The following is a 24,516-nucleotide window of genomic DNA, read 5'->3' on the forward strand; positions in this document are numbered from 1 at the left end:
TCAACGAATTAAAAATTTTATGTAGAGATTGGCAAAACCACGAAATCTAATATCCACGAAAATGCACCAGTTTTCCTCAATCCACGAAAATTAATACCCACGAAAAGAAATGAATACTAGTACACAGTACCTATGCGGTTTTATTGCTAATCTTCATCTTCTTGTGTTTTCACACAGAAAAGATAACCAGATTGGTTTATATGCATACATTTTCTAAAGTAAAATTACATACTGAAATATTAAAGTCGGAAAATATTAGAGTATTTTTCCTACCAGAAATAATAATCATCTATAAGTTCTGCTGAATCTATTCAATAATATTGTAAACGTTGTAAATTATTTAATACTTACCTGTTGGTAAAAAATAAACTTGAAGATAAAAAAAAGTCCTCAATAACTTCAAAATAAACATAACTATACTTGCAGATAAAAAGTCCTCAATATATTGAAAATTAATAATAGCATTGAAATACTTGGAAACTTTGTGCAAAAGATGCCCTTTAATACATATAAGAAGATTGACAATTGTCTCTGTGTGACGACCACAGATCATTATTAATCCCGTAGCGTTGATATGTACACGTAGTATCTGTACTAATTGATGAAGGAAATCATCTCATTGTTAACTAAATCTGATGCAATTCTATAATCCAACGTAGTAATATTTAATGATACTCGTAGGAACCATCAATGTCAACTCAAATCTGAAGCTTTCTCAAATTTTCAATTTATTGATGACTTTTAATCATGTTTACCATGATATTCAATGAGATAACATAGAATAGATTAATTCAATTTAATTATTGGTTTTAAATAGAATTCATTTGTTAATTTGTGTTTTGCTTTTCACATATTTACAGAAAATAAACGAGGCATAGTTAGGTATTGATATTAATGCTGGGTTCTCATGGTTTATTACGGCTAATCTCTAAATCTTCTCATGGTTTATTACGGCTAATCTCTAAATCACAAAATCATTTAGCAACAAGTAATAGAGACGTTATTTGATTACTGATCTAAAGCAAAAATCATCAAGCGCTGCTCAGACATACTTTTTGACAATGTTTTTGTTATAATGGTTTTTTTTTAGATATCCTAGGTAATGTATCATTTCATTTTTATTGATAGCAAATGTAGAGATTTAAATTCTGTTTTTCAGACTGATTGCCAAGAAGTTTATAAATTTCTCGAATAAAATAGAATTTAAATAATTCAAACGGAAACAGTCATGTGATGGAATCAATGAAAGAAGTAAAGGAGTGGTTCTTACAAAAATGTCGTCTGCTACAAAATGGTAACAACAACGAAAATATGCCAAATCCAAGTGAAAGTTTATTCCCTGGAGGAATGACCCCTAAAACAATTCCGGATTTTGTAATTCCAGGCTCTGGAGAAAGCTCAAGGAGACCTAGTTCAGAGCTTGGTTTATTTGAAGATGACATCTCATGCAGGTCAAGCTCACAACGAAGTAGTATTGCGTCTTGCAGATCCAGCCCAAGAACCTCTATAAACGGTTCTATACCTGGACTTTCAGTGCCTAAAAATACGGATTTATGTCGGTCCGCCCCAGTTTCCCCAAAACACGAATCTACGCCTATTATAGCGTACAACGACAATTCACAATCAATGGGATATTTAGAAAATATATCTTCTGAAACAAATGCTGATCCTTTATCGATAGCTGCCATGTCTCTTCCACATTTCCGTGCGAAAACTTCATTTGGGTTTACTACATTATCACAGAGTCCACATACTCGTCGAAAGGAATCATTATTTCACACCGGAAGTGAAGGATTGCTATCTCAAGGTGACAGGAATAGATTATCAGTGTTGGAAGCATTAAAAGTACGATGCAAATCAGAAGTTCTGAACGATTTTGAAAAACTGGATTTTGAAGCCTTTCAAAAATCAAAAATGTCGGGTACGCCTTCTGTAGTTGTCACACCTTCTTCAAACGTAAATCGACCGAAATATGAACGTTTATACGCCAGTCATCTTTCACCTTCACCAAGGTCAAATTGTCTGCAAGTACGTACTGGCCGAAAAGAGAAATATTTTAGACGTCGCTCATCTTTAGTTGGATTAGAAGACTCGCCGGTGTCTTCAGAAGAATCCATTCCAGAAAACGTTTCTTTTACCGACGACAATGGTCTACCGACGTCGTGCCTTCAGCCTGCTAAAGTATCAGGTTCTCCTTCTACAAAACGCCATTCTTCTCCTCAGCTACTGGAGGATGAACCACCTACAGATATGGAGCAAAAACCGAGATCTAGTTCGTGTGGATCCTTAACAAAAAATCAAATTCCTAGAACCCAGTTTATTGCAGAATATGGGGAATTAAAATTTGCGTTTCATTTCTTAGCAGCTTCAAGGTTGTTAAAAGTTACAATAATCAAAGCTGAAAATCTTGGTGGTGTGGCGAAAACAGAGTATAATATAAATTCATACTGTAAGGTATATCTGATGCCTGGAAAGATTCAAAAGCAGACAACGGACATGATAAAACATACCAAAAATCCAATTTTCAGCCATGAGTTGACTTTTCATTCACTTACACTTGAGCAATTACACTCAATGGTTTTAAGGATAAAAATATTACACAAAGCACATAACCTGAAACTCCCAGAATTTCTTGGTCATGTAGACGTAAGTTTGGACAACTTTGATTTGATGACAGAAAATAGGATGTGGAAAGATATTGATGGAAAAAAAGAGAGAGAGGTATTTTTTATTATATACATTATTTTTTAAGAGTTAAAGGACATGTAGGTTATCCTTCTATAAAACAGTGGCCCAACTTCACAAAAAAAAACATGTGTATGGTTAAATTTCTTTTTAGAAAAAATACTGCCTTTATGAATGCTTTATTTGGAATAACCCTCTTAATCAACTTTGAAATACTTTCTTATTCGTGCTTCAACCACGATAGGATTTGTTTAATGTATTTAATTTGTTAACCCGGAAGTATAGTACCGCCTATGATGTCCTTCCATTAATCGGTAATTCCAAAAACGAATATTTTCGATTTACAAGTTTCAAAATAAGAGCTAACAGAAGAATTTTGGTTTAAAGGTGCTTATTTGAGTTACAGATCGACATTCGTTCTACTTTAAGTTATCGTTATTTACGACATAACGACCTTTGCAAATTATAGAAATAACACTTAGCCTAAGCTTTAACTTTTTTCATAATACCTGTTAATTTTTTTATTAATGATATTCGAATCATCCATGTACTTGCGACTAACAGATGAAGTAACACTTCGTTCCATATCAACTCTTGTTCCTGAAAGTTGAGATATATGTGTCGAGCCTACACATCAATTTTCAAGTTTTTTTTTTGTTTTTTTTTTTCATTTTGTTTAGGTTATATTTGAGATTTGTCTCCACTTTTTTATATGGTAATACGAGTAGCTGTTAACACTATGATTGTAGAAAGTCTTCATGATTTCGGAATGCATTGTTTTGTGTCGCTGAGCTTGTGCTGTACACCTTTATATTTTCCCTAATTTACATGAGTCTAAAAAATAAATAGGTTTTATAGCTAGCGTAACAGTTTACCGGTGTTCAAAAGTCATAAATCGATTGAAAGAAAACAAATCCGGGATAAAAACTAAAACCGAGGGAAACACGTCAACTTTGAGGAAATCAAAGGGACAACAGGAACGGCGTGCAACAAAACAAACACCAACACACATAGAAACGAACTATTTGATAACAAATGCCACATTCCTTACTTTGTACAGGACATTTTAAGAAAACAATTGTGGAATGAACCTGGTTTAATGACTTTAATCAAGTTCTCTTGGGTATTTGCAGTTGTTTAAAGATAAAATGTTACTTCACTTGAGTAACACAAAACAGCCTCAAATGTTTTTTTTTAATGTTAAAATACGGTAAGTTTTTTTGCGTCGAATATGAAAACTTATGGTGCACACCATACGTTGTTTTCTTGTTGTTTTATTTAATCTGCTAATGTTTTTCAAAGAATTACTATTTTATAAAATTTAGTGCATTCAAAAATCATGCATGTCTTATGTTGTACAAATTCGGCTTGCTTCTAAGATGGATATCCGATTGTAATACTATTAATTTTCTCTGGTCTTAAAACACCTTCTTTTTATTATTTCTGATAAAAGAAAGAACATAAATTTCAGGATTTAATCACGACTTTTGTCTGATTTGCCTGCTAATATTCTGATGTTTGAATTGTACGCGATATGAAGTATGATTATCGATTTTATTTCGTTTAGAGAAAACATACAAAAATCTGATTTTATAAAGGTTTATCCCATTACCAACAAAAAATCTTCGTTGAAAAGACTTAATCAATACATGTCCTTTTATGACAAAGATTGTAATATGGAATAATAGGTTACACTTGTATATGTCGAATAACTGATGACTTCTTCATTTATAGAAATAAATCATAAATTATTTAAATTGAAGTGTGATTAATTCTAGTTTGCTCTTACATATACCAAGAAAGGAGATCTTCAAAGCCAAGCTTTAACGAAAATTTCTGTTAATAACATTTATACCTTTAAAAGTTTATATGCTTGACCTATGATTATATATATACGATAAAATTGCATTGATATATTTTGTAGCTTATTGTAAAAGGAGTAAATGATTTATACTTGCACAAAATGCAATATGCTACAGATGTTTTTGTATGATAAAACATTAGTAAAAAAACGTTTGCTTTTAGGATTGGTGGCTTAACTTGATTTCATTAAGTTTTCTGTTCAATTAGTATTTGAACAAATGCATCAACTTGAAAAAGATGAAAAAAATATAATTATAAAAAAAGATGTTTGCAATAAATGCATTTACTACTGGTTTTTTTTAGTATTGAATGACATTCTTTTGAAATTCAAAAAAACTGAACACAGTACCTTGTAATTTCTTCCTTAAAAAGTAGCTTCAAGTAAAAACACACATCTTGAACTTAAATGGTTTGTTTGATTGTTCATAAGGTTTGTTTTTGTATTCATAGGATATTGGAAGTTTGGAAGTTTCACTGAATTTTTTGCCACGTGAAGGGAATTTAATAGTTGGAGTAAAGCAAGCTAAAGGTCTCCCTCATCACCAGATCACAGGACCACCAGGTGGGTACAGTAATGTCATGTATATGGAACACCACCGCATAATAAAAAAGCACCATCATATAATGCAAAAGCACCGGCATATAATGAAATATCCACAGAATATAATAACACATACCACATAAGACAGCTATGGCGTTCCATACATGTACATTTACTTATTGTAAATGTTTGAAAGACAAATGTAACTAACCGATATGATATTTATCATAAACAATACGTTTTATGATTATCATATCCGTTCATGTGATCGAAATATATACAAGTATGGACGCTACTTCTAGGAGAGTATGGAGGTTGCCATGCCCCAAAAGATAAGCATATTTTGAACGACGTATTGCTTTTAAAATAATCACCATGTTTCCTGTAAAGAGTTTACTGTAGGAATAAACAAATTGTTTCTACAGGTTATTGGTGTATAAGCTGGGGTGGGATGGGGGGGGGGATTATTCACGAACTGACTAAAAGCCCGAAGGATCTCTGGATCTCATGCATGAATATAGCGAATGACTGGATCACAATGAAGTTTCTGAAATAGTTTCGGCAACTCATTTCATCGAATTGTAAAACAAATGGAAAAAAAGTTTAATTGACCAATCAGATTTAATTATTTGTATACATGTCAGTCATATGAGATTTATACGCATTAAGCAATCAATGGTGAATTCCATCATAAAGCTACAGTGGAGGTATATTTATACACAATCTATTTATGTGCGTTCATTTTAGTCAATATCTTGCACTCGTTATAATTTTTCTTGAATTTAAAACTGAATATAGAGAGTTGTCAAGCGTTAATAAGAACCACCAATATAACACAACCATCAAATTACCTGATCCATCATCACCATGTAGTCTTTCACCGATTGGCTATATTTCCAAACCAAAGAATCAGCTCTTTTTAAAAAGGTTATTCTTCAAATTATATAAAGAATTTTAACTCCTTTAATTAGTTTCCCTGCCTTGTTAAAAAAATATGCATTGAATGTTGATGGTATTGGTTGGAAAAAGGGGAATGCGGAGGTGAGGAATGTGACGAAAAATATTTGAAGTATTTGGATAAACGTACTATGAATCTATTTGTGTTCTTCACATTTTATTGATGACTATGCTGTTGTTTTTATTAGTCGGATTATTACTTCCTCCCTGTAGATTTGGAAGTAAGGGACACTACAGATATCGTCGTTTTTGTGAGTGGATAAAAGCATGCAAACGTTTTAGTGAGTTATGCGCAATAGTAATTCAACTTATTTAACACAAATGTATACTTTTGTTAACATGGGAATAGTATTTTAGTACTTTCTATTACTAAAAACTTGTATGAATGGTGGCATTGGGTAAAAGCTTTTAAATATATTAACCCTTCCTTCTTTTAAAGCATTGGTAAACCCTCAATTACAATACTTAAATGCATATCTTAATTACATTATTAAAACTAATACACTCCTAACTGGTTAATGTGCTTACATATTCAATCTATTATATTTAACCATTAATTATCTAAAAAGATATCAGTTGAAAACATGAACTGTGCACGTTATTCTTGTGTTATTAATATAGTAGGAGGAAAATGACGGTTGGTCTCTAATAACTGTTTATAGACTGAACATAAGTGGTCCATTTCTGATAAGATTTTATATTAATTAGTCCATTCTTATCAAAAGTTAATCAGGTGTTAAGTAATCCAATCCTTTAGTAGGTTGAGTGAACTATGGCCATTCTGTTAATAGACTGATAGACGACTGAACTGACTTGTTTTGATTTTTATGTAGCAATTTTCCCTTACGATACGTCAAAAAACGACCGATTAACTTCAGTTTTTATACTGGCATGATTGGGAAATGTGATAGGCATTGTTTCACAAAACTGCATCTATGACGCCAAACATGTAATTACAGGTACGGTTAATAGCCAAACTAGCATATGACGGACAGAGAAACAATTTGCGCCAATTATACAGTTTTGAAAAAGTTATCAATTTTTTTCTAATGGTATTTATTGCGCCAGTAATTGGAATCAAAACTGCGAACACATGATTTACCTGAATACAATGTATTTGATACCAATATCATACATGTTACCAAGGAATTGTATATTTAAATATGTACAATTCCTTGATGTTACATATACATAAATAAACCTAGCCATGGCACTTTAGATTAAACTGAACACTCTCTGGTAAAAATTAAGAAAAGTCACCAATAAATAAATTGTTCAGTATTAGAATAGCTTTACCCATGTAAAGATGTCTCTGATCATATATCGTTTGAGAACATAGAGACTGGTAGAGGAAACCTGTCATCGTTGTCGAAGAGCACATATTTCGTCATGCATTTGTTAGAGAAATTAGATGGAGAAGCACAGATAGTCGAGCTGTACATGTACTAGGCTTTTAGATTATTTACAGGAAACTTATACGCAGAGAAACTAAAAAGACAGATTTTAAGAACAGCATGCAAACTAGAAAAGCAACTTATATGTTATCTGAGCGACCTTCTTTAATAATTGATTCATCAAAATTGACGAAGCAAATTTAGAAAAGAAAGTAAATAAAGATTTGAATATGTTCGTCAATACATGAACAGCTAAAGAAGGAAACTTCATCCAACTCAACCAAGAAAGTCAATTCCAATTTCACAAAATTCCTTATGATATACAGTGGAGATCACTTCTAACCTATCATCAAATCTATCGGAATCTGTCAGGAGAACTGTTCTAGGACATTATGTAGAACTATCACCCTGACACCTTTAATAGACAGTTTTAGCTAGAACAGTTATAACCAAGAACTGATTTAATCAGTTCTACCTAGAACTGATTTAGACAGTTCTGCCTCGAAATGACCAAATACGCTGACAGTTCTACGGATAGAACTGATTTGGTCAGTTTTGCTAACAGTTCTACGACTAGAATTGATTCGACTACCTAGAACAGTTTTGGACAGGTCTACCCTAGAACTGAGCCTGACAGTTCTACCTATAGAACTGATACTAACGGTTCTACTTAGAACAGTTCAAGGACAGTTTAGAACAGTTCTATAACAGATTATTCTGACAGTTCTAATAAGAGGTTAGGAGTGATCCCCACTGTGGGTGCTTTGACAAACAAAGATGATTCAGCGGTATACTACTATTGCCTTTGTTGTTCAGCATATTTCTTTATTTTAAAATAACTTTAACTCTGTCTGTAGAGCTCTACTCTGCCTGTTATTTTAAAATTGCTGGTCCTTTGCACGGATGAAGAAGGAAGGAAGTCAATAATTTAGTTGATATAGATAAGTAAAAATAAGGGAATTCATAAAATTGGCTCAATTATTAGTAGATGACTTTTAAGGGCGCAAATTATACTTGAGTTGCGAAAAAGAAGCATTCGGCGCATATAAGTTGTTGCGCAAATCAGTTTATTGTTGGCGCGAAAAGATATAGCCCCATATAACAAAGGTAACATTCACAGCTTCACAACTATCAGCGCATCAATTCTCATAAGTTGTTCATTTGTGTATATTTATTTCTTTCTTTGTTTATCTGTTTATTTCTTAGATCTTCTAATGTCGCTTTTAATTTATCCTTTAAGAAGCTTTGTTTTAGTGCACATAGTGATCTATTTAAAAAAAACTATTTTTGTTAAACATGGTTTGAACAGACAGATATGATAGCTTCGTTTGGATATTGAATTTTTTCGAACCTTGACTTAATGGCACATTATCTAACCAGTTAAATACATTTTTATTTATCTATATTGCTCTCAAAACGTTTGGCCTCAATTTATCATATATATATGATCATATGCTTTTATGTTAATTACTGCTTCTAAATACTAAGGCCTTGGACAATTTCAACAAAATAAAAAATAAATTGGCAAATATGATGACGAATTAAAAATGAAACTACACGCTGTACCAGTAACAGTGTAGACTTCTGTGTTATGCCTTCGTTATTTTAGAACAACCATGTCATATACAGCCTATGAAAATATTTTTTGTAAGCCTTAGAGATGCTGCAACATAATGGTATTAACCATCATTTGTCTGTTATAGTCTAGAGGGACATCTTTAATTGCGGCTTTTGTCTTTCGTAGGATATTATTTCGGTTTCAAAAAGACATTATAATATATCGTGGTATTTTAATAAGCATAAATGCCGAGTTCACAGTCAAATTAAATGTCAGTGCTAGATTTGGAAGAATCGATTTTATACAAATGAGAAGTTTAGTGCAAATGAAATGATTGAATTGCTTAAAACTCTCTATTTAAAGTACATACATATATTTATCTTCATCTTTTATAATCAAAACGGAAGGAGAGTCCAAATTGGGATTCAATTGCCTAAAAGATATCTAAAACTATAACCAATAGATACAATTAATTGCAAGGAGATGTGGTATGAGTGCCAATGAGACAACTTCCCATCCAAGTCATAGTTTGTAAAAGTAAACCATCATTATAGGTCAAAGTATGGTCTTCAACACGGAGCCTTGGCTAACACCGAACAGCAAGCTACAAAGGACCATAAATATGACTAGTGTAAAACCATTCAAACGAGTAAACCAACGGTCTAGTCTTTATATAAAAAACGAAAAATGGGACACATTTAATTATGAACCACATCAACAAACGACAACCACTAAACATCCCCTTATGTTGTCAATTTTACCTTAAGAAGCTAAAAACCCTCTTGTGATATTATTCATCAGATGCGTTTTTATTAAAATATGCGTAATAAATCAATACCGGATACACTTGGTAGAGAAGATTCAATAAACTGACAGTGTAGCACCAGTAATAATAAACCAGACTGGTTAACTTTTGTTTCGTATAAGTACCCGGATCACGAATATTCTAGAATATTATAGTTGTTATTAAGTGATTTCATCTTTTTCGTATATTGATGTGGATCTATTAAATTTTGCCATTAATCTAAGGGTTTGGACATTAGGGAATAGTACATCAGTATTCTATGCTTCGTCCATCATGATTTGTAACGTATATTTTGATTAATTACTTGCTTTAAAAATAACAAAGGCCTATTTTCCTTTTGGTTTTTACACCCCCATGTATTTATATATTAGTTATCCTAAAACCTGGCCAAGTGGGTGAATTCAGATATTCGCTTAGCAAATTAGGTACGTGTTGCCTAAATTTTGTATTTTATTTTCTTAACTACAAAAATTGACGCGCAAGACAAAAAGGACGATAAGAATTTATAAGTCGAAGTGAAACTGGGGCCATTCGGAGTACAGTATAAACAGACATCCTAAATACTTGATGATTACATATTCAATACCTCAGACAAACCACTTAATCACCATCAAGACGTTCATGTCAATGCTAGGATTCTCGTCAGTTAAAACTAATTATTAGTCAATTCACTGGGATAGTACTCGTAAGTACTTGAACGTCAGCGTGGTTCTATCTTGTACATTATAAGTAGGAAAGCTAATATTTCTTTGTCTAAAAGGGGTACTCAATTAAGGGTACAAGTGTATTTTGACGAGAATATCTATAGAATGTTTGCGTGATTGTAAATTAGTTTCTGTCATATACATTAAAGTCAAAGTGATTTCAAAAGCATGTTTCCCGCTGTTAATGTACTTTCAAGTTTCATCCATTATCCTTAAACTACATTCGGAACTACAATTAAACAAAACGTTTGATAAGAGACAGTGCGACTTTTAAAACTTTTGAAAACAAACAAAAATGACTACCTACATTTTTAGAGGTTTATATGCACGTGGTCTGTACAAGGTTTATATGCACGTGGTCTGTACAAGGTTTATATGCACGTGGTCTGTACAAAGTTTAAAGAAGTACATTAATCGTATATTAAAACAGATTAAAATTAACCAACATAAAACAACAATAAAAACTGCTCATCAGATGTTGAAATACTTACTCTTGGGACAATGAAAACCAAAGGAAATGTAAAAACTCCAAAAGCGCTGTCAAAGTACAAAGTCAATGTAAGGTGTGTAATCTACTCTGGTCGTGTAATAGTATAAAAGACTATGTTTTGTTGTTAAATAGTTTAGAATTTGGTGACTACGTTAAAATTCTCAGTGTATCACATTGCATTGAAGTTAGGAGCATAGTTTATAGGGGTGGGCAGAGTGTAAGCTCAGATCAGTGATATTGTTGGCTTTTTTCAAAACTACCTCTACCCTTTTTTATTGGGAAAATATGCGTCATTTTCATCAAATTGGGAAATTTAAAGTAAACCACAAATCTGACTGAAACTTCAATTTACAGACCCCCTTTCAACAGTCAACCCCTGCTTTGAAATAAGACCCCTTTTTGTCAGTGATTATACATAAATAGGCCCTCAAATCAGCACATATAGTCATTTTAGGCATGAAAAATGTTTAAATGAGTGTTTTTCAGTGTGTATTCATGCACAATTACTACTGAGACTGAACTGTTTAGAAAAAAAGTCTTTTTGGGAATAATTTTAAGCCATTTTTTTTTCAAATTGGGATTCTTCTCCAGGGGAAAAAGCCTTTATTCTCCACTAATTTAAGGCAAACAATATCACTGCAGATGTATTTTTTTCATCTTGGTATACAGAGTTTGTACCAACCAGGAATATGACAGTTGATATCCATTTGTTTGATGTGTTAGAGCTTTTGATTTTGCCATTTGATTAGGGACTTTCCTTTTTGAATTTTTCGCGGAGTTCAGTATTTTTGTGATTTTATTTTTTGTTGTGTTAGGTGTGAGCTTTTGGGACTCGTATCGTTTTATTCTCATTGTATATTAATCTCTCTGAATTTGTGATTATGTTTATATAATCTTCTAGTTTTTCGTGTTGCAAAAGACATTTAAAGAATTTTGTTCCAAAAATGAAATTTACTAGTTTGCACTCCACTCACCCTAACAAACTGTATATATACTTTTTATACCCGCCCACCAGACGCAAGATAGTACGTCACTAAATATTCTACAAGTAATTTCTAACATTTTAATACAATTCCTTTTGCCATCACGACATCCTATGAAAATACAATAGGACTGTGAAAAATAAGCAGTAGTAAAATCAGAAGTGAGCAGTAATCGGCTTTCCTGAGGAATGATACTAAAAGTTGTATAAACTGTGTCAACTTATCCAAAGGGTATTCAATGAACTTAAATTTATATGTGTTGAAGGGCATTCGTTTTGGCTGTTTTAAATAAGTCAAAGTGTGATCCTACAAACTATTAATGGAAACATTACCATCGGAGAGGGATAAAAAAAAAAAACATCCCTACAACTGTTATTCCTCTAGCAACAACAATTTGACATGCTCATAACTTCTGCAATTATGATTAATATTTTTAAATGCAATTCATTTCATTTGCATTGATTGCAATTCTTAAGGATTTAAATCCTAAAAGCACGTTTTACCTTCTTGTTTGTCATATAAAATCAGGATTGATCCGACTATAACTTGCTACCTTTGTAGTGCGACTTCCTTCTTTTCAACGTGTATGAAAAAATCTCAATGTTACGAATTTGTTTTGCATAGTTAGTATGTATGAAGGTACCTTATATTTGTCATTTTGAATACTAAACATACTCACGAAGGTGAAACTGAATTTACTTCAAACGGACCCAAACAACAAAACTAACATTTTATTTAGAATTAACACTATATATGTGTCATCTACAACATATACATTTACAAGGTCTCGCTTTCACGAGTCCATTTTAAATATGTGGTTCCTACTGCCTTTATTTGTATTAAATTTTTTACATAACATGTTTATGCTTCAACCGTACTAGTTTCACAAGCCAGGAATTTGTAGTTCTTAACTAAAATATTCATGTAAACATACCATATGGATATTTTCTTAGTATGCGTAAAGTATCAGACGTAATCAGATAAATGGGAATTGTTCGTGACAACTATCGCAAAACAACCTGATTAGACTTCTAACACATAAACTTCGGTACCTAGACAAAGTATGAAATTACTAGAAAATTGATACTGAAGCCATATCAAAGGAAAACTCAACAGTTATTTCCGATTTTTTTTTCATTAAAAGAAACGTCATTTATGAAAAAACACATCTATACGTTTTTATTTCTTTTTTACATGATTACAACGATATTTGTACAAGACTATTTTAAAATGTAAAATAACAAAAATACAAACCAAAAAAAAAGACTTATTAAATGGCAAAATCTAACACTCTAACACGTCAAACGAATGGAAAAAATGTCATACTCCTGACTTGGAATAGGCATTTCCTAATGTTGAAAATCATGGATTAAACCTAGTTTTGATTAAGTTCAGTTTTCTTGCCTCGGACAGAGAACAATGATTATTATGGACACAAAACAAGAGTCTGGCGAACTTAATTTATAAACACGGTATCTTTGATGAGTTCCTACAACATCGGATCGATGCCACTGCTGGTGGCCGTTTGTCTGTACGGGTATCAGCAGTCCAGAAATCAGAACCTTATTAGCATAAAATAGTACACTCAGTCTAATTATATAAACTTTCTGTTCATGATACATTTATTTTAACCGCAAAGGAATATATGTGTCGCATATGACCATTTATGTGTTGTGTGTTGTATCCACCATCCAGTGTTTTTCCTCGATTTATATGATATACGCCTGGGCCCAGTTTCACGAAGCTGTCTTAGGACTAAGACATGTCTTAGGATGGTCTTACGACATATCTTAGTCCTAAGTGGGTTTCACAAAGCGGTCCTAAATTAGGACATCTCTTAAAGTTGGTCATATAGTTAGGACAACGCGAGAGGTGTCTTATGATGGTCTTAGGATAGTTATACTAATACGTTTATTTATGTAAATTACACTCATTTTTTATATTAATTTTGAAAAAAAATATCTTATTATTATCTAATTATCTATTCTCCTGTTCCTGCTTAAAACATATATACATTGACGGAATATCAGGATTTGTCAACAATGAAAATTCGATGTATTGATATAAAAATTGCACGATTTTATCTCTTGACCTTTTATAACCAATAAAGTCGAAATTGAATTCAACTCACTTGTACCAAAACAATGTCATAATTTTATATTCTTAATTTTGCATTGAAAATTTCATATTTATATTGATGTATTGTTTAAAGATAATTTATATATAAATTACTTTTATTTTTTTATATTTATTTTGCAAATTATGTCATTATATTAATCAATATGTTTAGAATAATTTATGGTAAGACATACTTCATTTACATGATTTTTTTCCGTAGATCATATTTATATTTGAAAATTTAAAGAACTTGCGACAGGTTTAGGATGTCTTAGCTAAGATGATCCTAAGACAGCTTCGAGACGAGGTCTGAGATATGTCCTAGGATAGTCATAAGAGGATCATAAGACATGTCCTAAGGTATGTCTTATGACATGTCTTAGGATAGCTTCGTGAAACCGGCCCCTGGTTTACTTGACTACACGAAATTTTTCGATACTTAAAATAATAGATATTATTAGAGAATTAACTGTTGATATATCTTGTCCATCTTTAATACAATTTTCGATACTGAATTTGTAATCTGAAGTTATGTTATTAATCATGTTGTCAGTTGAAAATTTAATTACGCATCAGCAATTTGTTTGCAAATTTATATTATAAAGATATGTGTAAAAAAACACAACACACACAAAAAGTTAATTTTTGGATGTTTTAAATTTCAAGGGAACAGTTTCAAAAACAATTCTTGGCAAAAACTGTATTTTGATTATAATGTATAGTCTTGAATTAAAGAAACGACCCTGGATGAAAAGTATATTCATACATTCTATAGGTTTATGAATTACAAACAAACTTTTAAATCAAGAAAACTTTCAGACAATCAATTTACAAAATTAATCTTCCGAAAACTAATTGTAAGTTTTAGGAACATGATACAAGTAAAATTGTTTTTCTTAACACTGTCATGATTTCCTGTTTTATATAATTAGTCTATATTTCAATTCCAGATCCCTATGTTAAGGTGGAGCTAAGCCAACCAAACCGGTCAGTCTCAAGAAAACAGACGAAGACTAAGAAAAACACATCTGATCCGATTTATGATGAAACATTCAATTTTTCAATATCACCAAAAATGGATGATCTTGCCTATACAACACTTACAATTGCCACTTACGATCATGAAAAGTTGAGAAGTGACGAATTGATAGGACAAATAAAATTTGGTGTTGGTGCTGTTCAAGAAGGCGAGATTGACATGTGGGAAAAATGTATAAACTCACCAGGGGTAGAAATTTCAGAATGGTTGTTTCTGATGGACAACGATGATATTAAATAAGGAGAAAGTTAGATATGTTTCCACCGAAGTGTCTGATTTTGTTAACAAATTGGTGCTATTTATTTTCTTTGATTATTTGACGCTACATATCATTATTCAATTTTCCGTGTGCTTACGCTTTAGGGAACCTGCCCATTTGTAGGGAAATTCTTTATCAAACGAATACTTGTTTGTTCACAAATGCCACGCCCCACAAATTATTTATTTTATTTTCAACAGCTATTAATGTTTTATAATTTGTGATAACATTAAAGAAATACAAAGTTCGCGTATTGAAATTTTATTATGCACATGCATTTCTCGTCATACATTGAAAAACATGGCTTGCAAGTACAAGAGAGAAAGAGAAGTAAAAACAACACACCCTGAAATGTCTGATTATTTCGAGTCTCCTCCCTCCCTTCTATAACAGGACACTACATTAGATCCTCCGGATTAAAGGCAACCAACACTAAGACCTCTAGCCTTTGCTTCACGTTCCCTTCCGAACAAAATCCTGGATCTGCCCTTAGAGGGACATGACTCGGAAAACTAACAAAAGCAGCTAATTTTCTTGTGTTGGTGTGTGAATCATGATCACTTGTTTAGTTTTATGGTTGGCCACATCCCAAAACGAGACACGTTTGTAAATGTGGAGATGTATTAAACAATATACATAGATGGAAAAAACTCAGATATGATCAGGCCCGAATGAATGAACATAAACAATAAAATTAAATTGAATATAACATAATATAATGACATATTTTTTTGTATACGATCTGAATTCAGAATTCTAAATTTGGAAATCCGAAAACCGTAACACAGAAAAAAAATGGGAAAATTACACTATATTGATATCACTGGCAGCACCATACAGTTATACTTACATCACACACAAAAAAGTAAGGTGAATGTGGATAAAAATTTCTTAGATATACAATAACACCGGTCAAATACACTGACTGAACTAAAAGAATTATAACTCAGACATGTCAACTCTGAGTTAAATGAAACAGTACACAAATAAGAAAAGATTGAGTCCAGAAAAAAGCAGTTAAAAAACACAGAAAGATTGAGCAAACAAAATAAACCGGAAAGATTTAACCAAACCAAGCAGAACACAAATTAGTATAAGATTCAAAGATTTAACAGCAGTAGAGTGAATATAAAACTAGAGGCTCTAAAGAGCCTGTGTCGCTCACCTTGGTCTATGTGCATATTAAACAAAGGACACAAATGGATTCATGACAAAATTGTATTTTGGTGATGGTGATGTGTTTGAAGTTCTTACTTTACTGAACAATTTTGCTTCTTACAATTATATCTATAATGAACTTTGCCCATTAGTAATAGAGAACTATATTTGGTAAAAATTTACATAAATTTACCAAATTAATGAAAATTGTTAAAAATTTACTATAAAGGGCAATAACTCCTTAAGGGGTCAATTGACCATTTAGGTCATGTTGACTTATTTGTAGATCTTACTTTGCTGAACATTATTGCTGTTTACAGTTTATAGCTATCTATAATATTATTCAAGATAACCAAAAACGGCAAAATTTCTTTAAAAATTACCAATTGGAGGGCAGCAACCCAACAACCAGTTGTCCAATTCATCTGAAAAATTCAGGGCAGATAGATATTGACTTGATTAACAATTTAACTTCTTGTCAGATTTGCTCTAATTGCTTTGGTTTCATAGTTATAAGCCAAAAACTGCATTTTACCCCTATGTTCTATTTTTAGCCGTGGCGGCCATCTTGGTTGAATGGCCAGGTCATCGGACACATTTTCAAACTAGATACCCCAAAGATGATTGTGGCCATGTAGTTTCAGTGGATATTTTTGTAAAAGATTACTTAGATTTATGAAAAATGGTTAAAAATTGACTATAAAGGGCAATAACTCCTAAAGGGGTCAACTGACCATTTCGGTCATCTTGACTTATTTGTAAATCTAACTTTGCTGAACATTATTGATGTTTACAGTTTATCTCTATCTATAATAATATTCAAGATAATAACCAAAAACAGCAAAATTTCCTCAAAATTACCAATTCAGGGGCAGCAACCCAACAACGGGTTGACCGATTCAACTGAAAATTTCAGGGCAGATAGATATTGACCTGATAAACATTTGTCAGATTTCCTCAAAATGCTTTGGTTTTTGAGTTATAAGCCAAAAACTGCATTTTACCCCTATGTTCTATTTTTAGCCGTGACGGCCATCTTGGTTGGTTGACCAGGTCACGCCACACATTTTTAAAACTAGATACCCCAAAGATGACTGTGGCCAAGTTTGGATTAGTTTGGCCCAGTAGTTTCAGAGGAGAAGATTTTTGTAAAAGATAACAAAAATTTAGGAAAAATTGGTAAAAAATGACTATAAAGGGCAATAACTCCTTAAGGGGTCAACTGACCATTTTAGTCATATTAACTTATTTGTAGATCTTACTTTGCTGAACATTATTGCTGTTTACAGTTTATCTCTATCTATAATAATATTCGAGATAATAGCCAAAAAACAGTAAAATTTCCTTAAAATTGCCAATTCAGGGGCAGCAACCCAACAATCGGTTGTCCGATTTGTTCGAAAATTTCAGGGCAGATAGATCTTTACCTGATAAACAATTTTACCCGATGTCAGAATTGCTCTAAATGCTTTGATTTCAGAGTTATAAGCCAAAATCTACATTTTACCCCTATCTTCTATTTTTAGCCGTGGCGGCCATCTTGGTTGGTTGACCGGGTCAAGCCACACATTTTTTAAACTAGATACCCCAAGAATGATTGTGGCCAAGTTTGGTTAAATTTGGCCCAGTAGTTTCAGAGGAGAAGATTTTTGTAAAAGCTAACGCCGGACGACGACGGACGACGGACGACGGACGCCGGACGCCAAGTGATGAGAAAAGCTCACTTGGTCCTTTGGGCCAGGTGAGCTAATGATAGATGATTGTCAATGAGACAACCCTCCACAAGAGCCAAAATGACACATACATTAACAACTAAAGGTCACTATACGGCCTTCAAGAACGATCAAAGCCCATACCGCATAGTCAGCCAGTTAAGGCCCAGAATTTGATGACAAATGTAAACAATTTAAACGAGAAAATTAACGACCTAACTTATGTAGAAAATAATAAACAAAAACATATACCATTATTGTACACAGCAAAAAAACTGAATTACCCCGACTTGGAATAGGGAGATACAGAATGGTGCGGGTTTAAACTAGTATGTTGGCGCCATACCCTCCTCATTAGGAACAGTGGTGTAACGTAACAAAATGTGAGCAAACAATGTAAAACAAGAAAAACAAAAACATATAGGCGAAACGGCCAAAAAAACGACAACCACTCAATAACAGGCTTGACTTGGTACATGTACATATAGAATTTGATTAAACTCGTTTGTAGGCCTAACCGTGGACCGTGGTGTAACAGTACAACATAAGAAAGAACAAATCATAAAAATCAGTTGAAAAAAGCCTTACCCATCAGACTGATATATATAGAAAAAAACAACTCACAAAAACAGAGTGGACGTGGACGGGTACTTATACATCCACACAACAGAAAGACACTAAGTACAGATCTGAGAGTACTCACAGTTACTGACAGCAAGTTCAAAGCCACTTACAACTAGTAAAAAAAATATATCATATGTCTAAGACAACTTATTCACCGAAATATGTTTTTTTTTACTCTGTTGCTTGTAACGACATTGTCTTTATATATAGATGTATTGGAAATTACATTGTACACTTTTGGTAAAAATAACCTTCATACAAGCCCTTATAATGGTGGTTTACTTTAACGAAGGTGTGTTACAGTTTGCAGAAATAACTTTTCGTTGAGGTATACCGGTATATTAATTATAAAAGTTTCGCCCTTTATATGATACAAAAATTCTTAAATATAGATAAAAAAAAAATAGTGATTGTCATGGATCGGTAGCAACGTCCAGTTGCAAATATTACCATGTATATCAGAATAACATGCTTTGCGCTAGAAATACACGCTTGTTTCCGTGCTAAATATATAGTTCAGGAAAACAGGTCGCACATAATACTGACTCCGAAGGTACCAGTCGTACTCCTCAATACCGCATGCTTATCAGATCGATAAACATCAAATACCAATTTTCATGTCCTTATTTTAAACCCTACCTGTCGAGGCGAGCTCACTTTTACGAGAATACTGAAGCGTTATTGATTAAAAGACGATGTGGAATATATATTAATAAGACAGAGAAGGCCCCAAGGAAAACACATTGCCGCTAAACAATTTGAAATATCTTGATGAGAAATTACTGTCAACTGTAAGCTAACAAACTGACCCAAAAAGAACACAGCTTATTAAAGGCTTTCACTGAACATTAGATAATGAATACCTTTTTTGAATTACAGGAAGAAACTACGAACGATTATAAAACACAGCACTAAATACTGCATTCGATTCTTTTAACATTGAAGTCGACATACGGTCTGGGATTCTTATCTTTCTTTTATATTATGGACAATGTTCATTTTGAGACTTAATATGGACAGAATTACACGATTTATAGACATAGAAATAAAAGTGAGCATTGGGATCTTCTTAGATCAATCTGATTAAAATTCAAATCTATAAATTTTTACAACTCGCACGCATACATGTATGACCATAACGAAATTAGAGATCTATATTTCAATTATATTGTTCCCTTAGATGGTTCGAAAATGTTATTCATTTTTTTTTTATTCTTGAAGCTAACAAAATTATGAATTTCAACATAAATGTATTGTATAAGACATCCAGATGTATCTTTGACGCCTGTTTGTAATGTTCTTGTATTCTCAACATATATTTACCATCGACGTTAGCAGCTGTCCTCTTAGTTTTATTCAATACTTATATGGTCCATTACTGACTTTAATGTGAATATTGGGATGACTAGCTGTATGAAAGAGTTATGTCTATGTTACAAGACGGTGAGATCCACACAAAATGTAGTCTGATTGCCAATGAAACAACTATCTACTAGAGACCAAATGACGTATGTACGAGCAACTACATGTCACCGTAGTGTAGTCTGATTGCCAATGAGACAACTATATACTAGAGACCAAATGACCTATGTACGAACAACTACATGTCACCGGTCGCCTTTCAACAACGAGTTAAATCCATACCGCATAGTCAAGCTATATATAGGCCCAGATATCAAATAAATGTAAGCTATATAGGCCCTGATATCAAATAAATGTAAGCTATATAGGCCCAGATATCAAATAAATGTAAGCTATATAGGCCCAGATATCAAACAAATGTAAGCTATATAGGCCCAGATATCAAATAAATGTAAGCTATATAGGCCCAGATATCAAATAAATGTAAGCTATATAGGCCCAGATATCAAATAAATGTAAGCTATATCGGCCCAGATATCAAATAAATGTAAGCTATATAGGCCCTGATATCAAACAAATGTAAGCTATATAGGCCCAGATATCAAACAAATGTAAGCTGTATAGGCCCTGATATCAAACAAATGTAAGCTATATAGGCCCAGATATCAAATAAATGTAAGCTATATAGGCCCAGATATCAAATAAATGTAAGCTATATAGGCCCTGATATCAAATAAATGTAAGCTATATAGGCCCTGATATCAAATAAATGTAAGCTATATAGGCCCTGATATCAAACAAATGTAAGCTATATAGGCCCTGATATCAAACAAATGTAAGCTATATAGGCCCTGATATCAAACAAATGTAAGCTATATAGGCCCAGATATCAAACAAATGTAAGCTATATAGGCCCTGATATCAAATAAATGTAAGCTATATAGGCCCTGATATCAAATAAATGTAAGCTATATAGGCCCTGATATCAAATAAATGTAAGCTATATAGGCCCTGATATCAAATAAATGTAAGCTATATAGGCCCTGATATCAAATAAATGTAAGCTATATAGGCCCAGATATCAAACAAATGTAAGCTATATAGGCCCAGATATCAAACAAATGTAAGCTATATAGGCCCAGATATCAAATAAATGTAAGCTATATAGGCCCTGATATCAAATAAATGTAAGCTATATAGGCCCAGATATCAAATAAATGTAAGCTATATCGGCCCAGATATCAAATAAATGTAAGCTATATAGGCCCTGATTTCAAATAAATGTAAGCTATATAGGCCCTGATTTCAAATAAATGTAAGCTATATCGGCCCAGATATCAAATAAATGTAAGCTATATAGGCCCTGATTTCAAATAAATGTAAGCTATATAGGCCCTGATTTCAAATAAATGTAAGCTATATAGGCCCTGATATCAAACAAATGTTATAACAAATTCAAAGAAGAAAATAATCGACATAAGTTATGTATAAAATGAGAAATGAAAAACAATATACACAGTATATGACATATAGCTATATGTTAAACCGCAAACATATAATTAAACTCAAAACATTAAAGAGTATGGAAAAGCCTTGGTCTGACAAGCGAAAAACGTCGATAAGACGCACATCAGTAAAAAAAAAGTTCAAACCATAACCAGGATGGAGTACCACAAACCCCACATACAACTTCTGTGGTGTAAGTATGATGCGTTAATAAAATCACATTTGGTGGTGAATGAGTAGTATAAACGGCCGCGAAGGTTACAAATATGATTTTTATTGTCTTCTAATTGTTGAAATATAATTCTTAAAATTTTAAATCAAAAGTTACCCACATCTAAAAATAAAGTTACGGACAGTCTGCTTAGTTTCAATCAAAAAGTTACGGACATCTTATGCATTTTTTTTAGTTGACCTTGCGCTTTAGTGAAATCTATATTAACAAATTTATGGTAATTGTTAGTCATTTCTTTATTCAATAATCCTATAAATATTTACATTCTGCATGCAAAACGTCGCAAAAGGTACATTTTGTATGAATTAAATATCAACGAGTTTAGAGTCCGCCATCTTGGGCTGTGGGTAACTTAAGTTACCCCACAGCCGTTTAAGCACAGTGATGTATATTATAGTGGAGTGACAAATCAGGAAAAGTCGCTTAGTTAAGGAGTTTAATGCACCGAAATACCTCACGGCTGAAAATGCACATGAGGATAGAGTTAACATTTTACTTTCATTTTAGCCCTGTCGTAGAGTTTTCCCGCGGTGCAGTTTTTTTGTTAAATTGCGATAAAGTGTGACTTTCCGATTTTTTTCTTTTTCATTTTCAAAAACGGGAACGTTTATAACTAATTCCCGAATGAAGATATCATCACAAAAGTTGTAATCAGATGAAAGAATAATGTATCAGCTTTAATTTGATATCAAACTTTCTTATCATATGAACATAAAAATTAAGTGAATTGGACGATTTTCAAATGTTTATGTCATATTTTACAATGTTACCGTCTGACAAAGTTTATAACATTTCTTATATATATCATCAGTGGTACATTTTCACAAAAAAAACAGTATAATAATCAATATGCAAGACGTTGTAATGCCTAAAATTTCGAAAAAGCATGCAAATTAAGTTTTTCGGGCCGTTTTATAATACTTATCATTTAGCAGTTTTACTATTTGATTTTCATCTCATTAAGTCTTGTTGCTTTCCCTTTTCCTATTTTCCCCTGACTTATGATTTGCTGTTTTCCCCAGAAAGTAAAACTGTGTTTTTTCTTTATTTTCGTCTAGAGTAACGGATTAAATTATATCATAGTCAATGTCTAGTTTTTGACTGTGTATACAGATTTTATGTGTTAGTGTTTTTGGTTGATTTTGTTGAATAAACTAATTTTAAACCACACTGGTACACCACCGAAAATAACCCGGAAAATAATGGACACGAGTCCTGCTAAGTTTGCTCACTCAGTTCCAAAAAGGAGTAGGCTTAAGAGTAATTGGGAATTATGCGTTATTTGTCAAATATCTACTAATGAAAATTTGTCAAATGCAACAGAAAAAGGGAAGACTACTCTTTTAGACGCAATAGATGTCAGACAGGGTATTGTTTATCGCCGCCTTTATGATGAATTTGAGTCAACGAAAGTGATTCCATTAGAACAAATAAAATATCATAGATCGTGTTATAGAGCCTATAGAAGGAAAAACAAACTTGGAAACATTTCAAATAGGGAAAGAAGTATGCTCAACATCGAGTGCAAACCATTCTGTGTTTGAACCAACTTGTGTTAAAACACGCTCAACGGTATTACAATTAGACTGGTCTAAATGTTTATTCTGTAAACAAAAGTCCTACAAGCGAGATAAGCAATTACGGCGAGTCGAGTCTGTTGAGCGTGCTGATTATATATTAAATGCAGCAAAAGACAAGTTTGACTATCAAATGGTAAGTTTAATCTCTATAGAGAACTTCAAGGACAAGGCACTGTATCATTCAACATGTATTGCTTACTATATGCTGAACTGGAAAAGGGAACCTTCTGATGATGTTTCAAATGAGTCGGAGCATGATATTGCTTTCAAGAACCTGACGGAAGTTCTACACGATGATCTGTTTTTAAGGTGGTATGGGAGTCTAAAATAAAAATGATAGAATTTGTTCATACTTTGCCAAAACGTAGTATCTATTGATATATGTTGAAAAAGATAATAAAAATAATAGGTCACCTCGCATTTTCTCAAGCTACAGGACGTGACAAAATGACATATTTTGTATGGTTTATACAGGAAAAAAACACCATTTTGTGATTAGAACCTAAACAAAATGATAGAAATGTTAAAAACTTAAGCAAAAGATAGTTTTCAGACAATGCTTTGAGAATATCAAAAGAAAAAATAGGGTCACCGTACGTTTTTTCTGGCTAAAATACAAAATAGGAAATTTCCATGTAGAATCCTTCAGAAAATGAACTGTTTTAGAGTTACCTCCTCTTAAAATGCCATTTTTTTTTTATAAACAACCAAAAATAATTAACATTTGCAAAAATAATAATATTTATAAGTTATATTCTTATAAATTGGTTCTTTTAAATTAAAATTCAGATTAAATATCTGCTTTCCTGCATCAACTTTTGCTAACTTGATAGAAATTCTGGACGTTTGTTTCCCGTTTTTTACAATCCAAGATGAAAGAAGACACCCATACCACCTTAAATTAGAAAGCATTTTCATTGTCGAATTTACTAGACACAGAGTGTTC

At 32.5% G+C, this 24,516-nt stretch overlaps 1 protein-coding gene across 7 annotated transcripts in view; it reads left to right on the forward strand.

Moving 5' to 3' along the window:
• LOC139518819 (C2 calcium-dependent domain-containing protein 4C-like) overlaps positions 1–15,643 on the forward strand; it is a 39,318-nt gene extending 23,675 nt beyond the window's left edge. For 4 of the 7 annotated variants that reach the window (XM_071310411.1, XM_071310409.1, XM_071310412.1 and 1 more), the window contains exons 2-5: positions 1,160–2,721; positions 4,999–5,110; positions 6,235–6,327; positions 15,049–15,643. In XM_071310411.1, coding sequence (XP_071166512.1) covers positions 1,234–2,721; positions 4,999–5,110; positions 6,235–6,327; positions 15,049–15,377 — 2,022 coding nt within the window. In that variant the 5' untranslated portion in view covers positions 1,160–1,233 and the 3' untranslated portion in view covers positions 15,378–15,643. The remainder of the gene's footprint in view (positions 1–1,159; positions 2,722–4,998; positions 5,111–6,234; positions 6,328–15,048) is intronic. The other 3 variants (XM_071310413.1, XM_071310414.1, XM_071310415.1) reach the window with 2 other exon arrangements.
• The last annotated feature ends 8,873 nt before the right edge of the window (positions 15,644–24,516 follow it).

This window comes from Mytilus edulis, chromosome 4, assembly GCF_963676685.1.
Source record: "Mytilus edulis chromosome 4, xbMytEdul2.2, whole genome shotgun sequence".
NCBI classification, from domain to species: domain Eukaryota; kingdom Metazoa; phylum Mollusca; class Bivalvia; order Mytilida; family Mytilidae; genus Mytilus; species Mytilus edulis.